Source organism: Ciona intestinalis, chromosome 10, assembly GCF_000224145.3.
Source record: "Ciona intestinalis chromosome 10, KH, whole genome shotgun sequence".
Lineage (NCBI taxonomy): Eukaryota > Metazoa > Chordata > Ascidiacea > Phlebobranchia > Cionidae > Ciona > Ciona intestinalis.
In genome coordinates this window covers 2,939,761-2,964,879 of record NC_020175.2, presented here as the reverse complement: position 1 = coordinate 2,964,879, position 25,119 = coordinate 2,939,761, and the positions used below count along the sequence as shown (strand labels likewise).

The 25,119-nt window shown below is 35.9% G+C and overlaps 9 protein-coding genes and 1 non-coding gene across 12 annotated transcripts in view; 5 read left to right on the top strand and 5 right to left on the bottom strand.

Annotated features, from left to right (window-relative positions):
- The window catches only part of LOC100182104 (aftiphilin), a 25,351-nt gene extending 12,043 nt beyond the window's left edge, over positions 1 to 13,308 (bottom strand). Inside the window, exon 1 of the mRNA XM_026836292.1 lies at positions 13,221 to 13,308. The gene's annotated coding sequence lies outside the window, so the exon portion shown is untranslated. The remainder of the gene's footprint in view (positions 1 to 13,220) is intronic.
- Positions 12 to 2,300, top strand: LOC113474636. The gene is made up of 4 exons (XM_026836473.1): positions 12 to 808; positions 884 to 921; positions 1,579 to 1,677; positions 2,154 to 2,300. Exons 1-4 carry the CDS (start codon positions 697 to 699, stop codon positions 2,298 to 2,300), a joined length of 396 nt encoding a protein of 131 aa, XP_026692274.1. The 5' UTR covers positions 12 to 696.
- On the bottom strand, positions 2,512 to 2,585 carry trnai-aau. Its single transcript has one exon. It is a non-coding gene; the product is annotated as a tRNA-Ile (tRNA).
- LOC100184570 lies at positions 2,845 to 4,481 on the top strand. Its single transcript, XM_002131048.5, has 3 exons — positions 2,845 to 3,007; positions 3,857 to 4,010; positions 4,084 to 4,481. The coding sequence occupies exons 1-3, from the start codon at positions 2,911 to 2,913 to the stop codon at positions 4,247 to 4,249; spliced, it is 417 nt and encodes a 138-aa protein (XP_002131084.1). The 5' UTR covers positions 2,845 to 2,910; the 3' UTR covers positions 4,250 to 4,481.
- Positions 6,225 to 9,149, top strand: LOC100186965 (ubiquitin-conjugating enzyme E2 L3-like). Of its 2 annotated transcripts, none has more exons than XM_026836343.1 (4): positions 6,225 to 6,546; positions 6,773 to 6,862; positions 7,407 to 7,640; positions 7,746 to 7,986. In XM_026836343.1, exons 1-4 carry the CDS (start codon positions 6,520 to 6,522, stop codon positions 7,788 to 7,790), a joined length of 396 nt encoding a protein of 131 aa, XP_026692144.1. In that variant the 5' UTR covers positions 6,225 to 6,519; the 3' UTR covers positions 7,791 to 7,986. The 2 variants fall into 2 exon arrangements, with proteins under 2 accessions (XP_026692144.1, XP_002131033.1); XM_002130997.5 differs by lacking the exon at positions 7,746 to 7,986 and adding an exon at positions 8,601 to 9,149 and having other exon boundaries at positions 6,231 to 6,546; positions 7,407 to 7,593.
- LOC113474635 (cytochrome P450 2C16-like) lies at positions 10,974 to 13,339 on the top strand. The gene is made up of 5 exons (XM_026836472.1): positions 10,974 to 11,225; positions 11,545 to 11,687; positions 11,840 to 11,939; positions 12,740 to 12,843; positions 13,192 to 13,339. Exons 1-5 carry the CDS (start codon positions 10,974 to 10,976, stop codon positions 13,337 to 13,339), a joined length of 747 nt encoding a protein of 248 aa, XP_026692273.1.
- On the top strand, positions 13,313 to 15,965 carry LOC104266157 (cytochrome P450 2U1-like). The gene is made up of 5 exons (XM_026836471.1): positions 13,313 to 13,418; positions 13,527 to 13,683; positions 14,287 to 14,431; positions 15,209 to 15,369; positions 15,645 to 15,965. The coding sequence occupies exons 2-5, from the start codon at positions 13,594 to 13,596 to the stop codon at positions 15,963 to 15,965; spliced, it is 717 nt and encodes a 238-aa protein (XP_026692272.1). The 5' UTR covers positions 13,313 to 13,418; positions 13,527 to 13,593.
- A 598-nt stretch (positions 15,966 to 16,563) lies between these two features.
- LOC100176748 (vacuolar protein sorting-associated protein 29) lies at positions 16,564 to 19,856 on the bottom strand. The gene is made up of 5 exons (XM_002130293.5): positions 19,741 to 19,856; positions 19,088 to 19,279; positions 18,615 to 18,686; positions 17,913 to 18,076; positions 16,564 to 17,330 (listed from the first exon to the last, which is right to left on the bottom strand). The coding sequence occupies exons 1-5, from the start codon at positions 19,744 to 19,746 to the stop codon at positions 17,213 to 17,215; spliced, it is 552 nt and encodes a 183-aa protein (XP_002130329.1). The 5' UTR covers positions 19,747 to 19,856; the 3' UTR covers positions 16,564 to 17,212.
- A 723-nt stretch (positions 19,857 to 20,579) lies between these two features.
- LOC100183772 (dehydrogenase/reductase SDR family member 11-like) lies at positions 20,580 to 22,513 on the bottom strand. The gene is made up of 3 exons (XM_002130222.5): positions 22,176 to 22,513; positions 21,345 to 21,622; positions 20,580 to 20,953 (listed from the first exon to the last, which is right to left on the bottom strand). The coding sequence occupies exons 1-3, from the start codon at positions 22,491 to 22,493 to the stop codon at positions 20,794 to 20,796; spliced, it is 756 nt and encodes a 251-aa protein (XP_002130258.1). The 5' UTR covers positions 22,494 to 22,513; the 3' UTR covers positions 20,580 to 20,793.
- A 713-nt stretch (positions 22,514 to 23,226) lies between these two features.
- LOC104266156 (dehydrogenase/reductase SDR family member 11-like) overlaps positions 23,227 to 25,119 on the bottom strand; it is a 2,443-nt gene continuing 550 nt past the window's right edge. The window contains exons 2-4 of one of the 2 annotated variants that reach the window (XM_026836329.1): positions 24,432 to 24,650; positions 23,592 to 23,869; positions 23,227 to 23,398 (exon numbers count right to left, since the gene is read on the bottom strand). In XM_026836329.1, coding sequence (XP_026692130.1) covers positions 23,239 to 23,398; positions 23,592 to 23,869; positions 24,432 to 24,650 — 657 coding nt within the window. In that variant the 3' untranslated portion in view covers positions 23,227 to 23,238. The remainder of the gene's footprint in view (positions 23,399 to 23,591; positions 23,870 to 24,431; positions 24,651 to 25,119) is intronic. The other variant, XM_018813730.2, reaches the window with a different exon arrangement.

Genomic DNA, 25,119 nt, shown 5'->3' with positions numbered 1-25,119 from the left:
TTTAGAATTAATGGTCAGAATATGATGTTATCGTGGGTAAAACTTTCCCATATAGTTGAACTGAAAAACAGATGACAAATATTTCGTGTTGATTTTACCTTTAAATGATAGATTGTGTATATGGATTGTACCATAGATACTGATGAGCAAAGTTCTTTATACATTAAATAACATTGAGGGTATTTTAATCGCGCTTTGCGTCCTTTCTTGCCATTTGGGACAGATGGCGCGGTTTCAATCATATAAAATTAATGCAACGTTAATCTGCTGTATGGTTCGTTTTAATCTAGATACTCGATGTCAAAAAATGCCATTGGAAAACTCCCCTTTAGCGTTGATCTATGATTGTTATTTCGCTTAGTATATTTTAAATCATAGTGGCGCATTTGCGTCAAATGTATAATGAAACATACGTCGGTGCAGTAAATACGCAAAAGATCAATGTGCCTCTAATGGAATACAAATGAGAAAACAATGAATTCCGGTCTCTTGGTTTGATCAAAATAGAGCAGCACTATATAAATGCCCTGTGTTGTACGATTGATTTTAGACTAGATATCGTTTGACGTTTGTTTGACAGCATATACGTTATTGTCCAAGTTGGCTGACTTAAAAATGTTATTTTATTATTATTAACATTACAAAAGTTGATTCTATATTATACAGGATTATCCTAAAGCAGTAAAATCGTGTGAAATGGCTGCAAAAGTCAGACAACCAAGTCATACAAAACCTTCAATCAGAAATTGGATATTTGTTGCTGGACTACTTTTCTGTATATTAGTTTTTCTGCCTACTTTTTCTGAAAGTAAGAATTTTATTTATGAAGTAAAAAGTAAAAAAATATAAAATTGTGTCTTTTACCGTTTTTATTTCATTATAGGTGTGGCACTGAGGAAGTCTGACAGGGCCAAGTTTAAGGTATTTGTTGATTTAACAGTAAGACATTTTAATTGTTAATTAAGACATTTTAACAATTTTCGTACACGTATAATTATAACTGTACATAAATAATGCAAGCTGGGCCTGCTGGGCGCTTAACTTAAACAACACGTAATTTATAGTTGTGTGGGGGTAAGACGGGACTGAGTAAGACAGCCTTTTACGAGTACCCAATTGTAATTGATGAAAAAAGCAGTTGTAGTATTATTTGCCAGTATTCTTACATTTCAACAAAGCGCCCGGCAAAGCGGTTACTGTTGTTTAATAATAAAATTCGGTGTTAAACGAATACAATATTTTAATGGCTGAAAAGGGCATAAATAAATATAGTAGGCTGGGGAAAGATGGGACACCTTAAGCACATAATATTCCGATCGTGTTTTAAACAATTAACAAGGGTCTATGGGAGTCGTGGGGAAACAGTTTTATAATATTTTGAATAGTCTTTGATTACCACCGAACCGAACGAGAAAATAGAATAAAAAGGTGTCCCATCTTCCCCACCTTACCATTATGAATGAATGAATAAACGCAAAGTAAATGTTTAATATAATATGAGGGTTGTATACAAAACAGTAGCATTTTTTTAATTTTATTAATTTTTTATACTGTATTTTTAATATTACATCAATATAGAACTTATTGACGACTGTGGAGAACATGCTAAACGACGACCAGGCACTCCAGGAAATCGAAGATAAAAACATATACGGTTTGCAAGATGACAGACCCGAGGTAAAACAAATAAGGTTTTTATGGTTCCCTAACTATAGCTATAGCAGTGCGCTAACTTTGTCCCAGGGTGTAGCCTACTACATCCATATTTTCCACCCATTACTGCAGGTAATTCGTCAGTGACCGCCGCAAAATGAACTAGTCTGAACTTTCGTCGAGGCTTAATTTCTCGGAATTAAACGTCGAGGCGACTTTTTGTCGAGGCTTAATTTCTCGGAATTAAAAGCGGTAGATGGGAGTCGGGTGGATACGGTTTTATAATTCATTGAAGGTTCTTTGTGGGTGGGTAAAGATGGGACATCTTTTCATTATATTTTCCCTCCGATTTGGTAGTTAACAATTCCGACTCCCATCTACCGCTGTTTAATTGTTTAAAACCCGATCAGGGTATTTGATACAACGTACATGTGCTAAAAGTGTCCCAACTTCCTCTATCCCACTATATAAGTCTAATTTTTTATATTCACTTTTTATAGATAAGAGAAACCAGACACAACAAATTGTTTGTACCGGGGATACTAAAAAGGCTCTACCCTTTACGACACCCCGCACAGGCAGAAAGTTACCTTGATGAAGCACTAAAGATGCTGCTTGCGGATCAAGAGCATCGTGAAATAATATAATAAACGAAACAAGAGAAACAATGCATATTTAAATATTTTACGCATATAGTTTTCGACGTTGTCTTTTCGCATAATTTAAATTTAAGTTATTGTTTTATAGTTATGACTTCCTTTCTGGTAACTAAATATTAGTCTAGCTGTCGGTGATTGTAAATTACATCTTAGAATAAAAAAATACTGTTTGCATAACTGGAAATAAGAAAACAAGAAGTGGCCAGTACGGGGATCGAACCCGCGACATTCGCGTTATTAGCACGACGCTCTAACCAACTGAGCTAACCGGCCAACCGCCAGCATTGGTCTGAAAATAGTATATACTCCAACACAATTGTTGAACAGATCAATCAAAAGCGCAGAACACAAATAACAGCAGCTCGCAGAAACCAGAGCATGCAGTGGTGTTACTATACATCGGAGAGTCAGAAACAAATCACCAATGAAAGCTAGAAAATTAAAGATATGTCCAGAGTTATTTTAAAAGTTATAAACACCGAAAAATACACATCTACCATTGACGCAAGAAAATTAAAAAATTAAACAACAACAGGGCAGACTTTTATTTTCTCAGTGATAGCTTAGGATTTTTTGTTAGTTTAACATTTTAGGAAATATGACAGGAATGCAGCGAAGCTCGACAACTTTGAATAAATTGTGGTTGCCTGTTGGTATTGTAGTATTTGTGGGCCTTACGTTTGGACTTCTATATGGTATGTATAGGATTAGTGTAGTTGTACCGATTCGGAAAATTTTTTTTTTTTCTTATTCTCATATAAGCACTTGGTCATAAATTTCAATATATGAATAGCTGATGTCAACTATAGTTTTGTCGAAGCTTATTTGCAAAGAGAGTATATTGTTCTATAGTAATGCTGTCTTGAACAAAATTGTCGCATCGGAATAATATAGAAAAAATCAATAACACTGGTTGAGTCAGCAGTAGGCATTCGCATAGCAGTGGCAGCTGCTTCGCCTTTGTTAGCGTTCATTTGCTAACAAGAATGCGATTAGCACGTCCATCTATTTATGCAAGGTTAATTGGGAGTCGTGGGTGTGTATAAGTACTTGCTAAACGCCATGAGCTTTCCAAGTACAATGCTGGACATGATAGCCAATTTGAATCCTATTATGGGAATAATCAAATGACACTTGGAATGCATAAATATTTTATGTGTTTTCGTTTTTAAATGCAAAGAGCCGTGTTATAAAAATTATACGGCAAATATATTCGATGAAAAATATGGCCAGCAGCACAGTCAAAACAAAATACATATAGTAGGATGTGGGAAGATGGGACACCTTTTCATTCTATTTTCTCGTACATTTTGGTAGCAAACAAAAAACATTCAAGGAATTATAAAACCTTGTCCTCGCGACTTTCATAGACCACTGGTAATTGTCTAAAATACGATAAGGATATTTATATATTTCGTGCTAAAGGTGTCCCATCTTCCCCCACCCCACTATAATACTGCGTTTCAAGTTCGTATAACAACAAGTCAAGAGCTGCTACTTTGATTATGCAGCAGCACTGTCATAAAATTTATGATTTCCCACAGGAATGGATTTAATATCCGGCCGGGGTAGTCGAAAATTCACGTACAAGCAATACCTCGAACAGTCTCTGACGTGCGCAGACCAATTTTCTATTCGTTTATTAAAGCAGACCAATTTTTTCGTAGATCAGATGATGCCAATGCAGAAGTTTTGCAGGTAAAATGTGTATAAAGCTTTCATAACATGTACTGTATTGAAAATCGCAAACCGTTTTTTCTTTACGTCATAGGGAGTGGGAAATATATGTTACTTGCCGGCAAAGAGTCGCCTCCTACACCGAACTAACATCGTACATTTGGAATAACGGTACCTTGGTACAAGCGATGTGCTCTGGCAATATAACTGACCAAGAACCGATGGACGCCGGCATGTTAAATTTCATTAGTGTTCCCTAGAACTCAAGAAATGACACCACAAATCGTACACAATTGACTTCCATAATTCCTAATGTTTTATCTTGTAAAAGACATTCGAAAAATCGTGTATATATTCAGCTGCTATATTTTCCTTTACTTTGGCGGCGTATGATCGAACACCTTCAGGCCAAGCGTGCCATTTAACATGCTACCTGCTCTTAAACACGCATCGGATAGAATTCGATTTAAATTATTTATGTATATATTCAAAGTGACTGAATATCTCTGTATTGAATCTGGCTGCACCTTGTTCTTAGGTTTTTATCTTAAAAATGCTGTTGTATTATAATCAAACTGTTACGGAATTGTATTATTTCATTCACCTTACTGCAATTCGTTATTTCTCAAGCAGTTTGTATTATTTATCAAGAGTCAATACGCGCAACGCCAGAAACCATACACCAAATTATAAAGGGCGCCAGTGAATCGGAAGCAACATACACAAACTGTGATTACCTATATCTGTGTGGACAATTAAGAGCAGTGAAATCTTACTTTCAAATACATAGCCCATATCCCATTGAAGATACGAAACTGGCACGGCAAAAATGTTTTTCGTCGTCCAAGGACACATATATACGCCCGACATGATAGCAGCGACGAACCTTGAAACAATTGCCTCTGGGTTAGATTCAGAAGCGATAACCACGTTGCCACGGCGCCGGTGTCGTGATATACTCGTTCCGACTGTTGTATTTATACCGAGTGCTATTGCGCATGCGCATCATGTCAGAACAAATACAATACGAGCTCTAATAAATACGTACCAGCTAAAAAATGTTTTGGGCGACCGTTACTCAACAGCAGCATCCTGTGCCATGTGATCACAGAAATAAAAAAGAATAGAAGGCGCATCTCCAACGTCGGCAAAGGAGAGAGTACGATACACTCTCTCTCTTTTGCGGGTCGTTCCCGTTTACTATTGTAGTCGATGGATTCGAGGGCGTTTTATGTAGTTTTTCTTTATTTTTTGACTTGATTTAAAGTTATAGGGCAAAACAACTATTTTCTAATATACAAATATTTCTAACAAACTGTTTGCTTGAAGGTTTTTAATTAAAATTAATAAATAATTAAATTTCCTAAAAAGTGGTAAACTATAAGCGTTAACCTACCAAATAACTAAACTGGCCTAATAAACTTGAATAGTTGGTGTAGTTTTTGAAATAAACAGCTAAAAACTCCTAAAACTACCATGCGCCTATCTTTTACAATGAAGACGAAGGGAAATGGGGACGGAGTTGGTGGTCACGTGAATAGAAAAAAGAATATATCACGGTTTTGGGCAGTTGCGCGTTCTACTCTTTTTTATTTCTGTGCATGTGATAGGCTAGTTCAGATAAATAACACAGTCCTTAAAACACCAAGTATAGTCCAACTCCCACCACTTTGTGTGATAAATGACTAAAATGTAACAAATTAACCCCGTCTAAATCCAGTTTTTGACTTTTTTGTTAATAAAACAAATTTTCTAGGTTTCAGGACTTCAAACTTTTAAGTTAGTTTAAAGTGCATGTTTCCTTCAATTTACCAAAAAACATGCATTTTGTATTTCCCCATGCCTACTGTGTTATTTTGGACCCAAATTGTCTTTTATTTGCCCTTTACGTAACACTGGGTTGGTGTACTTGGGTTTTCTATGGCTTTGGGATTATTTAATCTCCTAGTTCCTGTATCTGTATTAACTTCTGCAATATCTTGAGAGTAAAATCGCCCAGCACATGCTCAAATGTAGTTAGCAGTGTAAATACAGTCTACATTGCAATATTTTGCTACTGACATTAATTTAATAAAGAATCTAAAAGTACTCGAAGAAAGACGTACATTGTAACTGGCTAACTGCTATGTTATAGTTACGTTTACCGGTTTACGTGTTAGTTAGTCACCAGTTCACCAACCGAAAGGAAACAACTGTATATAATATAAATTTCAGTTAAGACAAATATTATATATATTTTAGCTATCATGCGATACGTGTTCGTTGTGTCTATATTCTATACCGTAAATATAATATACAACATTAAACAACAACAACGTGTAATTTGGTTTGACCGAATTCATTGACTTTACTAGGAACTGGTCGTAAGCAGTTAAAATTTGTAAATCGCTCATTAAGCATTAAATTGCTTAACTGACTGAAAGTGCAGCAGCAGGTCTGATATCCACGTTTAAAGTTAACAAAAAAAGGTTTCCTATAGGGAGTTTTAAGGGAACGTGAAAAAAAAAGCAAAAAAAAACGAGTATACAGTATGGCGGCAACAAGAAGACTTACAAAGGTAGGATTGCTTCATTTATAATTTCTCACTAAAGCAAAGGTTGAATTAAGTTGTTCAGTTTCCAACCTGGTATTAGTTCATGATAAGGCATGCCATCTTAACAACTATAAGCGTGTTTTAACAACTGCTGTTTTGTGGCTGTATCGGGTCTGCAATTAAATTTTTTTGAAACCTTCGCTACCGCAATCGAAGAGACAAATAAAGTTATTATTATAATTTTTTTTAGGAGATTGCAGATATCGGAAAAGGAAAAGGTTCCGCTTACAGGCTTATTAATTGGGATAATATATTAACTTGGAAAGTGCTGCTTGTTCCAGTAAGATTGCTTTATAGATATGCATGTACACTTTTATATAATATATATATATGCAAAAGCATTTTAATATCTTTTAAGATATTTATTTGGTAACTTTTTTTCATTTGGATTCTGCTATTTTGTTAAAGTCCAAAGTGATTATCAAAGTCTGAGATATTTTGTAGTCAAAATATCAGTTTTTCTGGTGCTGTGGCACACTAGTTAGCTTGCCTGCCACTAACTTAGAGTTTGCAGGTTCAAGGCTTGTCGCTACTGCCGTTGTGAATGTATGTGTACTTGGACAAAACACTTAACAACAATTGCTTGTTAAAAATGTATGTGTACTTGGACAAAACACTTAACAACAATTGCTTGTTAGCCATACATAAAAAACATTCAAAAAACAAAAACTTGTCCCCAAAATATATACGTAGTAATTCGTAGGCGGGCACAAGGTGTATGAAACAGAACATACCTGTTAAAACGACCCCCACTGACCTGCTGCGCGAGGGGCTAATAAGTTATGTTTATTCCTTCATTCATAAACTAAACCGTTAACTCACAGGAATGCGTTCCTTACAACAAGGGAGCATTTCACATTGAAATCAATTTTCCCGCTGAGTACCCGTTTAAACCACCGAAAATAACTTTCAAAACAAAGATCTATCATCCAAACATTGATGAAAAAGGCCAAATTTGTTTACCCATTATCAGCCCAGAAAATTGGAAACCTGCAACCAAAGCAAGTCAAGGTGAAATGTTCATACTACAGAGTGTTACCTTTTTTTATTTCAAGTTGTTTTTTGTGTAAGGCTACTAACAAACTTACTATATAAATTATTGTAAATGGAAGCAGCAACAGCACATATTCAGTAACAATGTTATTTCACTGTAAAGTTGTTTTTGTGTTATTACCCAACTTATTACTGACTACTCACTAAAGTACTAAATCAATTATTGTGAATGGAAACAACAACAGCACACATTCAATAACACTGTTTTAGTGTTTACCTGTTGTGGTGCATTGGGCCAACCCTGACCCGAATCCTAGGTCCTCTGGTGCAAGGCCATAGTGCCTTAAACATATTTTTATTGGTTCTCACTTATGTGCACAGTTACCTTAAAATATATCTATAATAATAATAATATAATAATAACTTTTATTTGTCTCTTCGATTACGAAAGCGAAGATTAAGAAATATTTTAAACGAAAAGACAGAATATAGCGACAAAACAACAGTTGTTAAAACACGCTTACAGTTAAAAACATATTTACATTTAGTTGGAAAAAATAAGCGTGGTCGCTACATCTAACGGACAAACAAGCCATTTATTTTAATTAAGTTAAACTTCCAATAGAAACAAAAGTGTGCATAAAGACACGACCCGTACAATGTCTGGTCATTCAGAACGCAGTGCATAGCGTACATACTTGGTATTTAGGTCATGTGCCGAAACGCTTCTTATTTAATTGGTCATACATTCTTTTTTTATAAACTTCAGTTAGGCAGTTACAGTACCCATTTGGTGCATAACAATTTGGTGCATAACAGTAAAAGTATAACACATTAAACTGAAGGCCAACTTTTGTGTGAAAGCGTGTAGCATTTTCATTTTTTAATATAAATCGTTTGTAACTATTAAGACTTTTTGTTTAACAACATTTGGTAGGCCAAATAGATAAATGGAAATCTTTAACCTGCAGGTCAAACATTGTGCCCAAAAAAATTAAAAACTAATTAACTTGTCATTTTTCTAGTCCTGAACGCTCTTCTGGTTCTAATAACAAGTCCAGAGCCGGAGCATCCTCTTCGTGGAGATTTAGCTGAGGAATTCACAAAAGACCGATCAAAATTTAATAAAACCGCCGAAGACTACACCAAAAAACACGCCGAAAAACGCCCAACAGATTAAAAGCCATGAAAGATTACTCTGTCAGCTGCATAAGCACACATGCAGTTGTGCTATGAGAAAAAAAACTGTCTCTTTGTACCTTATAATTTATGGCCTATTTAAAATCACATACATTTTACTGTCTGTCGCAGTTTTTGTTTGTTGGGATTTAAAAGTCAATCTTACAGCACATTATATATTTCTATATGAATTCCCTTTACCCAATATCTTGTGATTTTTCGGCTAATAGGGTGCAGCTTTTTTGTGGCCCACGCAAATACAATTTGCTATTATGGTGACTTATGTCTTTTGTTCTTACCGCAAAAAAAACAATATCAATGTTTATTCGCCGTTGGCGGTTTAAAATAATCGGATCTCGCCGTAAAAAAAGCTTAAATAAACGCTTCTTATGTAACGCGTTATTTTTCACAAGGCTTCTTCGATTTAGCAGACAGAATACTCCGCAGTCTAGATTTAAAACTGAATATTTCATAAACCATTCCAGCCAATAAGCAATCAACTAGATTCGACTCTTATACTGGTTACTAAGACACTGTGCTCAAACAAACGGTGTCTTACACTGTTGCCCAGCACATCTAGTAAGGTTTACCTACATTTAAACTGTTCACAACAAAACAAAATAGAGTATATGGGTCGGAGACTCGACGTTGCTACTATTGTGAATGTGTGTCCTTGAGTAGGACTTTTATTGGTAACTGCTCTAACCTAGAGGTTTCTTTTGAGTTGTACAAATTGTCAGCCAACATCGGTGTTGTAATATATTTGCCCCTGCCGTTAAATTTGGACCGGGTGCTGTTGCGCATACGTCGCAACGCGGAACAAATATAATGACGACCCGGTCCAAATTTATTGCGACCCTGCTCCGTTGAAATTGATTCGGACACGAAATCTACTTGTTGGAATTTTAGTTTTCGGTTTGAAGCCATCAGAAATGAGTTGCATATGATATCTGTAGCCTAGAATAAGCAAGTACTACAAGCAAACTTATTTGAGATTAGTTTAATAGACATAATTTACTTTATTACTAATACATGCTCAAACAAGATGCTTTACTGCTTACATACCATACTTTTCTCGTCCATTGTAAAAATACTTGATAAAATAAGCTGTGCATAGAGTAGGGTGGGGGAAGATAGGACATATTTTTTCGTCCCACCTAGTAGGAAACGAATAACATTCCACGAATTATAAAATCGGACCCTCACGACTCCCATATACCGTTGTTAATTGTTTAAAACACTTTCAGAATACTTGGATATTATGTGCCAAAGACGTCCCATCTCCCCCTACTATATAATACAAACTGAGTATTTGTCTTGGTTGATCAAATATTTTGTCCAGAAAAACAAACTGGTCTCGCATTGTATTTGTTCCGACCTACTGCGCAGTAGCGTTGCGGCGCAATAGCACCCGATCTAAATTTCACGGTCGGAACAAATGTATCACGACACCAGCGCAAGTTTAAAACGATAGTCTGATTTTATCTACAGTGTTTGCGTCTAAACCGAGGCACCCCCCCCGATTCGACGGGTAAGCTACCTAATCTTGCTCTCAAGCAACTGATCACAGTTTGGTATTGACCCGCCGCCACTTGCAACGCAGGTCAATATAGTTTTAAATTGCGATTTAAGGTCAGGCCTGCACGCATCATTGCAAATATTATGTTTAAATTTCACACTCACTAATCCGCTTATTTTAGAGCCGGTCGTGCTTTGGTTTAACTGATGCTTCTTAATGGCACCATCTGTCCGTATTTAAAAGTGAGCCCGAACTTAAACTTTTTCTTACACATTGTGCCTCTATGTTGGCGCACAGAAAACTTAAAAACCGGGTATATGCAGTTATGTGTGAAAATGTATACGTTGTAAGTCAATAAGCAATAAAAGCTCATACGTGGATATGCATTTTGGTTATATAGTAGGGTGAGGAAAGACGGGACACTTTTAGCGGCGAATATTCAAATATCCTGATCAGATTTTAAACAGTTAGAATCGGTTTATTAAAGTCGTGAGGATACGGCTTTGTAATGTTTTGAATGTTCTTTGTTTACTACCAAATTGGGTGAGAAAATAGAATAAAAAGATGTCCCATCTTCCCCCCACCCTACTATAAATACCGTTTAAAATTTAGGTCTAACTTATGAACCAGAGATGTAGGTCTCGTTAAATATAATAATAACCAAAAAATCCACCGAGGCGCAGAAATCTATAGGTTTACAATGGAATACTGTTTTTGGTACTTCACGATTGCAGTTTTCTCAATCTACTGCTTACTATCGTGGCAAAGAAGACCTAAGAACTTTCCACCGGGGCCAAGAGGGTTTCCTGTGCTTGGGATCGTGCCTTATTTCGGAAAGTATCCCGAAAAAGTTCTTAGCAAGTTTGCTGATCAGTACGAAAGTCGGGTCATGTCATTTCGTATGGGCCGAATGGACTGGATCGTACTAAATGACATTGAAACTATAACACAGGTATATATACAAAATAATATCTACATACTGTATAGTGGTCGCTACAAGTGGCGTGCCTAGAGTTAATATATAGTAGGGTGGGGAAAGATTCTATTTTCTAGTCACATTTAGTATAGGGTACAAAGAACATTCAAAGAAGAAGAAGAAGAAGAAAACATTCAAAAGAATTATAAACTTTTACGACTACCATATAAATCGTTGTTATTCGTTTAAAACACGATCGGGGTATTTAGATATTATGTGCTAAAGTTGTCCCGTCTTATCCCACAGTACTATATTATACATCTGGGAGAACTCTGACTTTGTGTCGCTTGTATAGGCGTTGGTAAAGCAGGGAGAGGATTTTGCTGGGCGGCCGAAGTCGCCATTATTCGATATGTTGACCAACGGTTGTGGAATTGTATTCGTCGATGGCGAAAAATGGAAGGCGCAGCGAAAGTTTGGTATTATGACACTAAGAAGGTATATGCTGCATATATACAGTCAGCTGCAGTAAAATCTTAAACTTTAATACACCAGTCTTCGATTAGTATATATATAGTATGGTGGGGTAAGTTACATTCAAAAAAGTTTTATTCACTTGGCTGATTAAAGCATATTTTATTACGATTTAGTCTAGGAATGGGCAGAGGGTCCTTGGATGACATAATGAACTACGAATTTGAAGTCCTCTGCCATTTTCTATCAAGCGGCGGGTCACAAGAAAATGTTATGGTAGGACTATATACAGTAGGATGGGGGAAGATGGGACACCTTTTCACACTATTTTCTCGTCCCGCATAGTAGTAAACAAAAAAGATTCAAAAAAATATATAACCGTATCTTTACGACTCTAATAGACCGTTATTATTTGTTTTAAACACGGTCAGGATGTTTGGATATTATGTGCTTAAGGTGTCCCATCTTCCCCCACATCACCATATACTACCAACATACAGAATACAATACGCTCAAAAAAGAAGAAAAGAGGAAAAATATGATATTGTGCCGGGGTGGGGGAAATTGGGACAACTTTAGCACATAATTTCAAAAGATTCTGATTGTGTTTTAAACAACTAACAACGGTCTATGGAAGTCCTAGAGATATAGTTTTAAATTCTTTGGGTGATTTTTGTTTACTACTAAATGGGACCAGAATGGGCAGAGGTGCTGTCCCATTTTCCCACCCTACTATACAATAGGCTGAAATATGAAACGCGAATAAAAAACTTTATGAAATATAGTACCGTGGGGATAGAGGGGATATCGAATACTGTTAGCACTAAAATCCAAACTTCCTGATCGTATTTCAAAGAAATAACAACGCTTTCTCTGCTATACGCTAAAGCAAGTATATAGATGTTCTTTTTATACCAAATGGGTCGAGAAAATAGAACGAAAACATGTCCCATATTACCCCACTCTATATCTTGTATATTTTTCAAATGAATCTACGATTTATTTACATCAGTATATAGCGTTACCCTACTGTTCTACTGTGTTAAGGCAATCTGAATAAAAAAATGTTTATACAGACTCTCTTTCGGAAAGCAGTAACTAATGTCACATGCTCCGTTCTAATGGGAAAACGATACGACTACGACGATCCAGTTTTGAACAATATTACAGAACATATAAGGTAACTGAACCACTTTTTATACGCGATGGACATGCTTTACCCAATTGCTGAAAGGATAAAAACATACATTTCCAACGTATGCTTGAATATAATATAGTACTGTGGGGTACCGTACCTCCTAAATCCCATATTTCATGAGTTTTACCTATTAACAACGTTATTAAAGTCGTCAAGACACGGTTATGTAATTTTGTAATACATTGTGTTTACTACCAAATAATACATTGTGTTTACTACCAAATAATACATTGTGGTTGCTACCAAATGAGACGAGAAAAGAGAGGGAAAACTTGTCCCGTCTTACCCAACTGTACATACTAACTTTTTCATGTATGTCATAATACGCAGACCGAGTAAAACAGTCGTCATGTACTCACCGATTCTTCGGTTTATCCCGCCTTTCCGTTGGACATACAAGAAGATAGTAAACAGCATTGAACAGGTTACAGGTATAACTGATATAATACATGTTAATGCTGTCTATAATTTGGTTTAATCCTGTACTGTATGCTCACGTGTTAAAAATCGTTCGAAAAATCATATATATCCAAATATATTAGTAATAGACTACATATGACTTATAACAATAAGGGCCATAAGTGCAGTAATAGCTGTAATGCTTAACTGTTCAATTGAAACTTGCCAGTCGGTTATCTGCGCCTGAGTTAAAAGGCGTGGGACAAACTTGGCAAGAAGCGGCGAGTAATTTATAATTTGTTGATAACAGGAGTAATACGGAACATCTCTGAGATGCATAAACAGGACTTCGATTCAAGCACCAAAAGAGACTTCGTCGATCATTTTATAGCAGAAATGAACAAGGAAGGCGAATACTTTACGGTAAATTACGTTATAATGTGTATGATCCTGAACACTGTTTTAACGGCCTACCGCTTATACTGACCAAGCTGTATGTTTTCTTTATTGTTAATTTAATCACGAAACTGAGTTACACATAAACAAGACTCGCTCTCAACTGAACACAAATTCCAACGGTTTTGTCACAAAACTGTACCACGTTAACTGCACAACGAGAACTGCCAGTTATGTCCAATACTAGGTCGGGTGCAAGGGTAACGAGAGAAAAAGGCGCACTCACGCCAAGACAACCAATTATCAGTAAAATACGCGCAGAAGTGTCAACTCGTGTGCAGTCACTGCAATTAAAATGTTGCAACACAAAGACGAAAGAGTATCTAAGTTTATTGCCCGGCGCCGCGGCACAATAGTTTGCGCGCCTGCACGAGATGTTTGAATCAGAGAGCCCGCGTTATAACGACTGTCGTTGCCTCGCCACGCGTGGTAAACAACTTACATTTTGTTCATTCGTTTAATTTAACCAATACGACAGGACGGCACAGCAAACTACACATAAAAAACTACAAACATATAACAGCAAAAGAATAAACAATACGCCACAATACAAAAATAAATGTGTTATAGGATGAGCAACTCCACCATTACACTCGAGATTTATTGGTAGCTGCTATTAATACAACGACTGCAGCGTTTGGTTGGTGTGTTGTGTCTTTGCTTCGGCATCCAGAGTGTCAGGAGAAAATATGGCAAGAGGTGGACAAGGTTATCGGTAAGTTTATTTGAACGGTTACAAAGATCAGTATTTCTAAGTTACAAACTACTGAGTTTTATACAGGCTTTATTGTTTTTGCACCTATGTTAAAATTATGTAAAAAATGGGACGGGAAAAACATAATGAAAATATGTCCCATATAACCCCACACTACTATTTAGTAGGGCGGTTGAAAACGGGCACCTTTAACACATACTATCTAAATATCCTAGTCGCGTTTTAAACAAATAACAATGGCTTATGTATAAGTCGTAAGTAGGCCTATATACGGTTTATAACTCTATGAATGTTTTTTGTTTACTACCAAATGGGACGAGAAAATAGAATAAAAAGTGTCCCATCTTCCCCCACCCTTACTGTATAAAAAAAAGTTGCCATGATAGGTTAAGCAAAAAGAGGTAATAATGCTATGTAGCGAAATAGAACATCAAGCGAATATTTTATGGTAAATGCCGTTACGTTATTAAGTGTTTGGTCCTGGACGCTGTTCTATAACGGCCAATCGCTACTGACCAGACTGCTGTAGGCGTAGGCTTACTTTATTCATAATTTAATCACGTAAACAAGTATGTAGTAGGGGAAGGCGGGACACCTTTTCATTCCATTTTCTCCTCTCATTGGGTTTTAAACAAAGAACATTCAAAGAATTATAAAAACCGTATCCTCACGACCCCCATAGACCGTTGTTAATTGTTTAAAAACACAATTAGGATATTATGTGCTAAAGGCGCAACCGTCTTCCCCAAGCCTACTATGCGTTTTTATTTAAATCAGGCAACGAAACCCCCAGTTGCAAACACCAAGAAAACATGCCGTACATGCGCTCGTTTATACAAGAAATACACCGGCACCGATCCATTGCAACGCTGAATCTGCCTCATCGAACTGTTCGAAGCGTGCGACTGTGCGGTTATGACATTCCTAAAGATACTCCAGTAAGTACATTGGCCAATCAGCACACATCAGACATGTGGGTTTACCTTGTGTGTTTTTCTAAATTCGCAGCCAGACGTTGAACAAAAATAACCAAAAAAATCGCCCATGAAGTTATATAAGTGGTAACTCGTATAAGCGGACATGATATGTAGGACAGAACGCCTCTGTTTTGGAGACTGGCGTTGCCCTGTCAGGCTAGGATAAATAAGTTACATTAATAATGATATATATAATAAAGTATAACATGTACGTTTTGTGCTTAATTCTAACATAGGTACTTACCAACATTTGGAGGGTCCACAATAATCAAAATGTTTGGAAAAATCCACACGAGTTTCGACCCGATCGTCATCTTGACAGCAACGGCAATTTCGTCTCATCTAACAACGTCATTCCTTTTGCATGTGGTTATAGGCGTTGTTTGGGCGAGCAAATAGCCAAAGCAGAGATATTTCTTTTTATAGTAAATATTGTCAAACGGTTTCACTTGGTAGTGGATCAAGTAACCGGTCCGCCGACGTTGGAAAAAGATCCTAAGGGAGCCGTGAACACGCCAGCACCTTTTCGTTTCAGCGTTCGAGCGAGAAAAAACTGACAGCACAATTTTTTAAGCACACGTTTTCGCGAAAACAGTTTCATATCTATATATAATCCTGCTTTACTTACACACTATTGCTACAAAAATACAGCTTTTAATAAATAAAAACAACTTTTAACAAAAAATATTTTAAGAAGAAATCTTCCATTACTATTATATTCTGCAAGGGTAGCCTAAGCGCAGGCTGCGCTAACTCTAGGCTAAATTTCGTGTTTTTCCGGTACCGTGGCACAGTTGGTTAGCACCCTTGCCTTTCACTCATTAGTAATAGATTCGAGAGTCTTCATTGTGGCCAAATGTCTTCTTGTATAAGACACTTAACGGCAATTGCTTCAACCAAGTGCTCACTTATGGGTTGTCAAAAATCTAGATGATCCCCCATACATAAAAATTCCCCCAAACAACCACCCAAAAAATACCATTCGTGGTAACTTGAAAGCTGGTAAGAGATGCAGAATACCCTCATTATAACGACTGCTGTTTTCGGCGACGCCAAGATAAAGCAAGTTACATTCATTCATTTTCCGATCAAGCAAAACCTCATCCGTACAGAATAAAAATCTTCCTTTACGGGACTTGCCAAGGTAGCAAAGCATTAACGGTTTTTCACTTTATAAGATGAATTTACGCAATATAAAGCATGACGTGTTACAACGAATCAAGAAAATTCATAACATGAATTGAAGACAACAATCTCGTATTAAAGATTTGCTCCTAATGGCCAGCAGATTAGAATATTTAAAAGGGATATAGTTTAACATTTTTTGTTAAAAAACATATAGTAGGGTGGGGGAAGCCCGGAAACCCTTAACACAGAATATCCAAATATCCTGATCGTGTTTTAAACAATTAACAACGGTCTATGGGAGTCATAGGATACAGTTTTATAATTCTTTGAATGTTCTTTGTTTACTACCAAATGGGCCAAAAAATAACTTTCTTAATATTTTTTATCAATGCAATTTTTTTTACCACATGGCACTAAACACCTTAGTTTTCCTACCTTTTTTGATTGGGCGCTTGAAAAAAAAAGATCTTAAGCCTTCATTCAATATTGTAAATACATATAAATATGGTAGCAACTTTTTTTAAGTATTTGAGCTAAAGTTTACTGTAGGTTGGTCGTTTTTCCGCCTAATGAAAATCAACGTGAGAATTTTATGAAAATTAGAATAGACACTGCAGAGAGCTGAAGCGATTATACCACTCATTGCACTGTAAGGTTGAAAGTTATAACCTGATGATCACGACTTTTGATATTCTATTCTCTCCACTTTAACGTCATTGGCTTGCAGTTGGTATACGTATGTTACAACAGTACTTGCTTGGATATCCATAAGAACAAAGGATGGAATAACCTCACTGAAAATATGAATGTATAATGAATATAATTACTTTATCTTTGCGTGGCCGGAAAACAACAGTCGTTGTAACACGGGTGTTCTGTTTCATACATCTCATGCAAGCTTACGAGTTACCATGTATGTTACTTCATGGGAGAATATTTTTTTTTATTTTTTTATGTATGGCTGATAATTTGAAAAACCCATTTGTGACCACTGGGTTGAAGCAATTGCCGTTAAGTTTATTGGGTTCAGGCCTCGTCGCTGCTACCATTGTGGGCGTATGTGTCCTGGGTAAGACACATACGACAATTGCTCCAACCCAGTGGTTACTAAAGAGGTGTACAAATTATCAGCTAAACATAAATGAAACCCCCCCCAAAAAACACAAAGTAACATACATGGTAACTCATAAGGTGGTACGAGGTGTATGAACACCTGTGTTATTACAACTGTCGAGCTCCTACCATGCGAGGATAAAGTAAGTTACATTCATTCATAAGTATGCTAGTATTTTAAAAGCAATAAAGTAAACATGACTTTGTCAATAAAAGTGCTAGTATCAATATGCTCAATAAAAATCAATAGGCCAATGTCTTACCTTGCAGTTGGTGAAAAGGCACCTGTTATGCTGCCTGGGTTGATATAAAAGTGACTCTCATGTTCATATGCTTCAAATTTATGTGTGTGGCCGAATATTAAGATGTCAACATTCAATTGTCGTTGTAACATTGCTAAGCTTTCAGTGTCTCCCCATGGACATATCTGGAAAAAAAGATTTAGAAAATTGTTTCCTTGGTTGTCGGAAACATACAGTCCCTACTCAGTAGTAAACTTCTAGTTATAACATTTCGCTAATTTTTGTTGTTGCTAATTTAAAGCGAAACTTGGGATTTTAGAATGTACGATTACGATAAGGTAAATCTTTTATGCATCTTCACAAAAGGGAACGCAAGGAAAAGTTTATTTAAATACATTGCAAAAGTCAACGCTTTTGCTTGCTTTTGGGCACACAGTGGCGGCAGTTGGACTATTCTCTGTTTCTATGACTCTGAGTCTCTGATGCACATGAACAAATGGTTTAACATAACAGACATTACCAAAAAGGCTATAAATATTTAAAGGCTTTAGAAAATTAGACATTAGACAACCTGTTTTATATTAGTTATGTAAGAATTAAAAATATATAGTTTAACATAGAAATCTACATTACCAAAAACGCTAGAAATATATATGGGCTTTAAAAATTTAGGCAACCTATATTAGTCATGTAGAAATTTATATTAATATAGTTTAACATTACCTGATGGCCATGACACATCCCAATTCGGAACTGACCTACTGTTACTACTTTCTGTTCAGGATAGTTAACATTCTGGAATGAATAATGAATTTTGTTTTCAAAAAAATGCTAAAGGGCGAAACAAACAAACAAACCAACTGGGTTGAATCAATGACAGTTAACTGTCTTGCCCTTGTTACACAAAGACACAAAAAAAAACAGTTAATAACACAAAGCCTTATTACTTGTATCATCTGGCATGGCATGCTTATGGCTTGGGCTTGAAATATATAGGTAACCAAAATGAATAAAAACGTATAGCAATAAATTGAGAAAAGGGCAGTAATGAAGAATCCTTCAGTATGTATCAGAATACACCAGTGGAAAGTGGTAGAGGTTGGTAGTTAGGAGTCAGTTCCACTGGTCATACCATGTAGGATTTAATTTTTAGTCAATTAAACATTTAACTATATTAAACAAAAAATGACACTTACTTCATCAAAGTCTCCCCTTACAACGTGCACATCGCTTGCGAGTGTTTTGAGATAATCATACGACTCTCTAGTGCACAGGTTGCCTGTACAGAGGATATGCTGGATTTTCCCTGGCACTAAAAGTTTCTTAAACTTTGGGGACAAACCAGAGGCCCGGAATGGAATGTGCATGTCTCCAACCACAAGAACAAGCTGGAAGTGTAAAACAATTATTACTTTTTCAAATTTTACTAATCGGTAATATTTTACTGTAAGTATGAAAAAGTTTATAATAATAGTTAGGGCAAACAACCATGGAGTTGAGCAGATGTGGCCACAAGGCTAAAATGTCCCTAGCATATATATAGGGGGTTAGCGGTTTTATAGGGATTAGTAGTTGTGGTTATAGGGGTTAGTGGTTAGCAAATAAGGTGGGGGGGGGTTTTCACTAGCACCCAATCCTAATTTGTTTGTAAATACCAATTAAATGGCTGTAGACATGAGACGAGGGCTATGGACCAAAACGTACAGGTACAGCAATGAATAGAAAATAGTCTTTCTAAAATTGGTATACATATTGTTCAAATCATAAAGTAATCAAATCCTAAATCTTTGCATAACCATCTTAACAGTAGTAATTATAATTTATAAATATATAAAACTAACAAACTTACCACCATGTTGATTATTTAACGGAAATCAGTTTCGAACTCAAGCCCCGCAAAAGCAATATTTTGATTTAGCAGTCTGGAACTGACTTTAGATATCTATGGGTAGGCCGTGTTTTCGCCGAAAGTACTTAATGATTTGGTAAAAATTATTAAATAGTAAAAGTAACCAAAAAATTAGATAAACACATGTTAAAACGCAGACGCAATGAAAACACTTAATTTATACCTTATTACAATAAATTATTACCGAAACATTATTTTTAGTTAAATATTATACGAATAGTGAACATTACATAAAGTAGGGTGGGGTATAATGGGACACGCGGCAAGTTGTACACTTAAATATTTTTTTTTACGACAGTATTCTTTCGGAGGCTCACTTTGTAAGCTGACTAACCTAGCGAAATTAATAACGGATTTAAAGTGTCCTATCTTACCTCGTCTGTTTGACTTTGTAATAATTAAGAAATATTGGGCAAAATGTACTTAAGTGTCCCATGTTACCCCACCCTACTATAATCACCGTGTGAATAACGTTTAACCAGAGATGCATACAAAAAAATCAAGTCTACAATTTAATACATGGCGCCGGACAAAATTTCACGTACAAAGAAGTCACCCAATCATAGTAAACTAATTATTTTGTTATTGAATTATAAAGAAAGTAAGTATAGGCTACGCTTTGCCAAAGCAAGTACGCATGTTGGAGAAACATATTATCTTTTGATGATTGCATTTAAGCACAAATGTTTTAATTACTTCTTTTTCAATTCAACTAACTTCTGAAAATATCCATAATTCACTTTATACAAACGTATGTACTGACCAGTTTCGGGCATTGGTTAATATTCAATCGTTTGCTTTTTATTACATTTACTTTTATTCTTAATTAAAACAAATTTTAAAGTTAGTTAAACAAGATCAGTAACTTTCTATTTCAAAATTAAAACTATCAATGGAATTAAATAGCATAAACATATTGCAGTTGTTAGAATAAATTGAACACCTTCCTAAGCAATGCTAAATGAGCCGCATGCATTCAAGCAGCTGTAGGCCTTAATTTGTTTGCTCCACTGGCCGCATTGTAATCTCATTTATATCAACATGAGCAGGAGTAGACAAAGCAAACGCCACTGCTTCAGCAACATCTTCAGCTTTTAAACAAACAATTTTACTGTACAGCTTCTGTGCCCTTTCAGGCTCCCCTTCATATAATCTATGAAAACAGAATAACTTGATTCAATGTAAATTTTAATTGAAAAATCACAAAGAATATTGTAAAGACTATTAGGCTTGGTGTACAGTTAAGATATGCAGGAATTGTATATTGGTGTTTTGTTTTTATCAAGTTATGGGGCAAGCACTCACAGGTGTTCTGTTTCATACACCTGGTGCCAGCTTACAAGTTACCAAGTATGTTACTTTGTGGGTGATCATTTTTTGGGGTGGATTTTTTATGTGTGGCTGATAATTTGGACAACCCATGGTTGCAGCAAAGGGCCTTTGACTCCATTATCTCTGGGTTAGAGGCAGGCGTACTAACAAACTGTGCTGTAGCGATGGAGAATAGTAACATTGGTTAGCAACAAATATTATTAAGATCCAACCTGTAAGCAAATTCTGTAGCCACAAAGCCAGGGGACACGCTTGTGGACTTTATATGTGTCTTTGCTTCTCTTAATTCCTTTCTCAAACCCTCAGTGAGAGCACGAACAGCAAATTTGGTGCCGGCATACATGGTTTTATCGCCCACTTTATGTCCAGCAACACTTGATATATTAATTATGTGTCCGTCATCAACACCAGTGCTTTTCATTATCTGAACTGTTTCCCTCACACAAATTGATAAACCGAGAACATTTACATCCAACATTCTCTTCCATTCCTATTCAAATCAACACGCGCGCTGTTAATCATGGGCGCATAACTTTTAAAAAGTTAAGGTACCCATAAGTTTTAAAAGATAAAAGTTTATGCTGGCGAAAGCACGAACTTTTTTCGTGTCACATTATTAGCTTTTGTTTGGAAAATATTGGACTGATCTTTCCCCCATTACCACTGTATAGTGTTTTTTAAGACATGTTTGTAAGATAGTATATTAAATTCTATTTATTCATACTGGGTACTTTATTTGCAGGGTATACACGCATACTTTGCAATTGCATACCCATGTTAGGTGCCCATAGTGCTAATAGTTTCAAATTACTTTAATCTAACTATACGCATGATTTTACATTATATATGAATCCTGTAAAATGCATAAAACTGTGCCTTACATCTTACAAACTACTTATTTGCTCATGAAAATATTTTATATGAAACAAAATATATTTTGAATATAGGTGTAACTGACACGGAACATTTAACAAACAAAGTTACATATTTACCCCCAATAATATTCCACTTAAAATATAGAATCTAGAAATTGGCATAACTACCTCAGTTTTGCCTGATGTTACTGGAGCCTCATGAGCAAGTCCAGCATTGTTAACCAAGACATGAATTTTACCAAACTTCTCCTCCACAAATTTAAACATTTCTAGAATGTTGGATTCATCTGTGACATCACATTTGAAAGGGAACATCTCCCCTTGACCCTTTCCGTTGATTTCCGATGCAATTTGTTTCAGTTTTTTCTCATTTCTTGCACAACCAACCACTTTCATTCCATGACTGACCAACTTTTTAACGATTGCCTCACCAATGCCAACAGAGGCACCGGTCACAACAGCAACTTTACCTATCCACCTATCCATTGTATATACAGCCTATGGTTAAAGATACACAATAGAGGTATGGGTTAATTCTTCAAATAACGCACAACATGAGGTTACGGTTAAAATGCGATATGTTTTATCTTTGTGTAGCTGGAAACGTGTGGTGTTCTGTTTCAAACACCTCGTGCCAGCTTACAAGTTACCACGTATGTATCTTCGCACAACCCATTTAAAGCAATTGCCTTAAAGTAATTTGCGCAAGGTCACATACGCCCACAATGGTAGAAGCAATGAGCTTTGAACCCATAACCTCTGAGTTAGATGGATGCGGGCTAATCAGTTGTGTTACAGTGCCAGATGAAATGAGTTGAGTTAGTCAAGGACAAATACACTCTTTGCATAAACAATAAACATAAACGCCAAGCAGAACAGTTGTTGGGGTAATGAGCCACCACAAGGAGTTCAATTACAATGAATACAAACCAGTACAAAAGTTGATACATTTAATATGATTAGAATACAAAATAAGTCTAAACTAAACTTAAAGAGGCATACCAACGAAAAATGAAAATTTGTATATGGATCACATTTAAGCATATCTATCAATCACAAATTTTGATTTTTCGTTGGTATGCCCCTTTAAAATTTTCGAAAATGTTAATTATAGTGGTAATAGGCACTAAAATTTGAGGTACAATTTCTGTGCGTTCAGTTGGTTAAATGAATGAATGCATGAAGACATACTGGTTATAATGCATGAAGGCATAGTGGTTACAGTTTTGGACTAAAATTGTTGTTCAACTGGACGCAATATTATTTCATTCACATCCACATGTGGTGGTGCAGATAAAGCATATATTATTCCATCGGCAATATCGTTGGGTTGTAAACACTTCATACTGTTGTACAGAGCGTCTGCTCTACCAGGCTCATTGGAGTACATTCTGCAAAATAAAACAACCATGTTTATTCAACGTCATATTTATGGTTATAGAATAGTAAGCACTTAAGTTTAATTCACGGAAGACGTGATATGGTAGGCCTACCAACATTTTATTAATGTGGCAGATGACAGAGGACCATTTTTATAGACTTATAATGTGCATAGTAGCGATATTTATTTAATTTATAACCTACGTTGGTGCAAAGGATGTCTCCACATATCCAGGTGAAACTGAGGTAAACCTTATATGGGACTTGGCTTGTCGAAGCTCCATTCTCATGCATTCAGTAATGGCTCGAATTGCGTATTTTGTCCCCGTATACATTGCAATGTAACCTGTCTTGTGACCAGCCAAACTGCACATATTGACCACATGGCCGTTGTCTACACCACTGCCTTGCATAATCTGCACAGCCTCTCGCATGCAAACCGTTGTAGCAAGCACATTAACATCAAGTGTTGCTTTCATTTCCTGAATAAAATTAGGTTGAAAAAATGCACAACTTAGTGATAAAAATATATTAACCAAAATTGATTGCATAAACACTTGGTAACAGCAACAACACTGTAACAGAGTTTAAAAAAAATAAATAAAGAGTCACTGTAATATAATATAAACCTATATTTTTTGTTGTTTTATTTGAACTTATAGTTCAATAGGTTCAGGTATATACAACTTTTTTTTTTTTTAAAACAAATGCTCAAGGTTTCTAGTGCTTGCTGAATGACCAACCAAACAAACTGCAACAAGGTTATGTTGATATTATGAATACAAATATCTCATCCTTTCTGTTGCTCCCAATTGTAATATAAACATTCTGTATTTAAAACTAAATTATGTAAGCCCAAAATATCAGCTCTGTGATCATTTTATCATTATGTAATACACAAACATTACAAACAAGACATCCATTAAATTTAATTCTAAATGAAACAAATCTATTTCAGATAGTGCGCATTTAGTGTAATAAATAGTAATGCAATAAAAACTAAAGTATTCTGCTACAAAATTTAGGTTAAAAAATTTGTTGCACCTCAGGTTTGGTTGAAATTAGTGAAATATCAAATGCGATACCAGCATTATTGATCATCACATGTGTGGTCCCGAATTTCTCTTTTACAAATTTAAACATGTCTTGAATTTGCGATATTTCTTTTACATCACATTTAAAAGGGAACATTTCCCCTTGACACTTTCCGTTGATTTCCGATGCAATTTGTTTCAGTTTTTCCTCATTTCTTGCACAACCAACCACTTTGCATAATGTAAAAAATATACAAGCATGAAAAATCAATTAAAAAGTGCGCAAATGTATATTTGCATATTTTTGGGAGGACTTATGATTTCTGTTGTGTGGGGCGAATGTAAATATCATTTACATCCATATGTGGTGGAGCTTGCAATGCAAAAAGGACAGAATCTGCTATGTCATCTGGTTTAAGACATTCCATGCTTGCATAGCGCGTTGTTGCCCGATCTGGATCATCCGGATAAACTCTGTGTTCAAAATATTAATAGTATTGAAAAGATGCAACTTTTTAAACTTACCGCTAAAGCTGACCAAACACTTATCAGGATAACTTTAAAAACTTTAGGGCATATGGTTTATCATACATTTCACAATGTAATACCTATTTTTTTTAAATTAACAGCGTAAAACTTACAAGGCGCCGTGGCGTAGTGGTTAGCGCGCCTGCCTCTAACCCAGAGGTAATGATTCA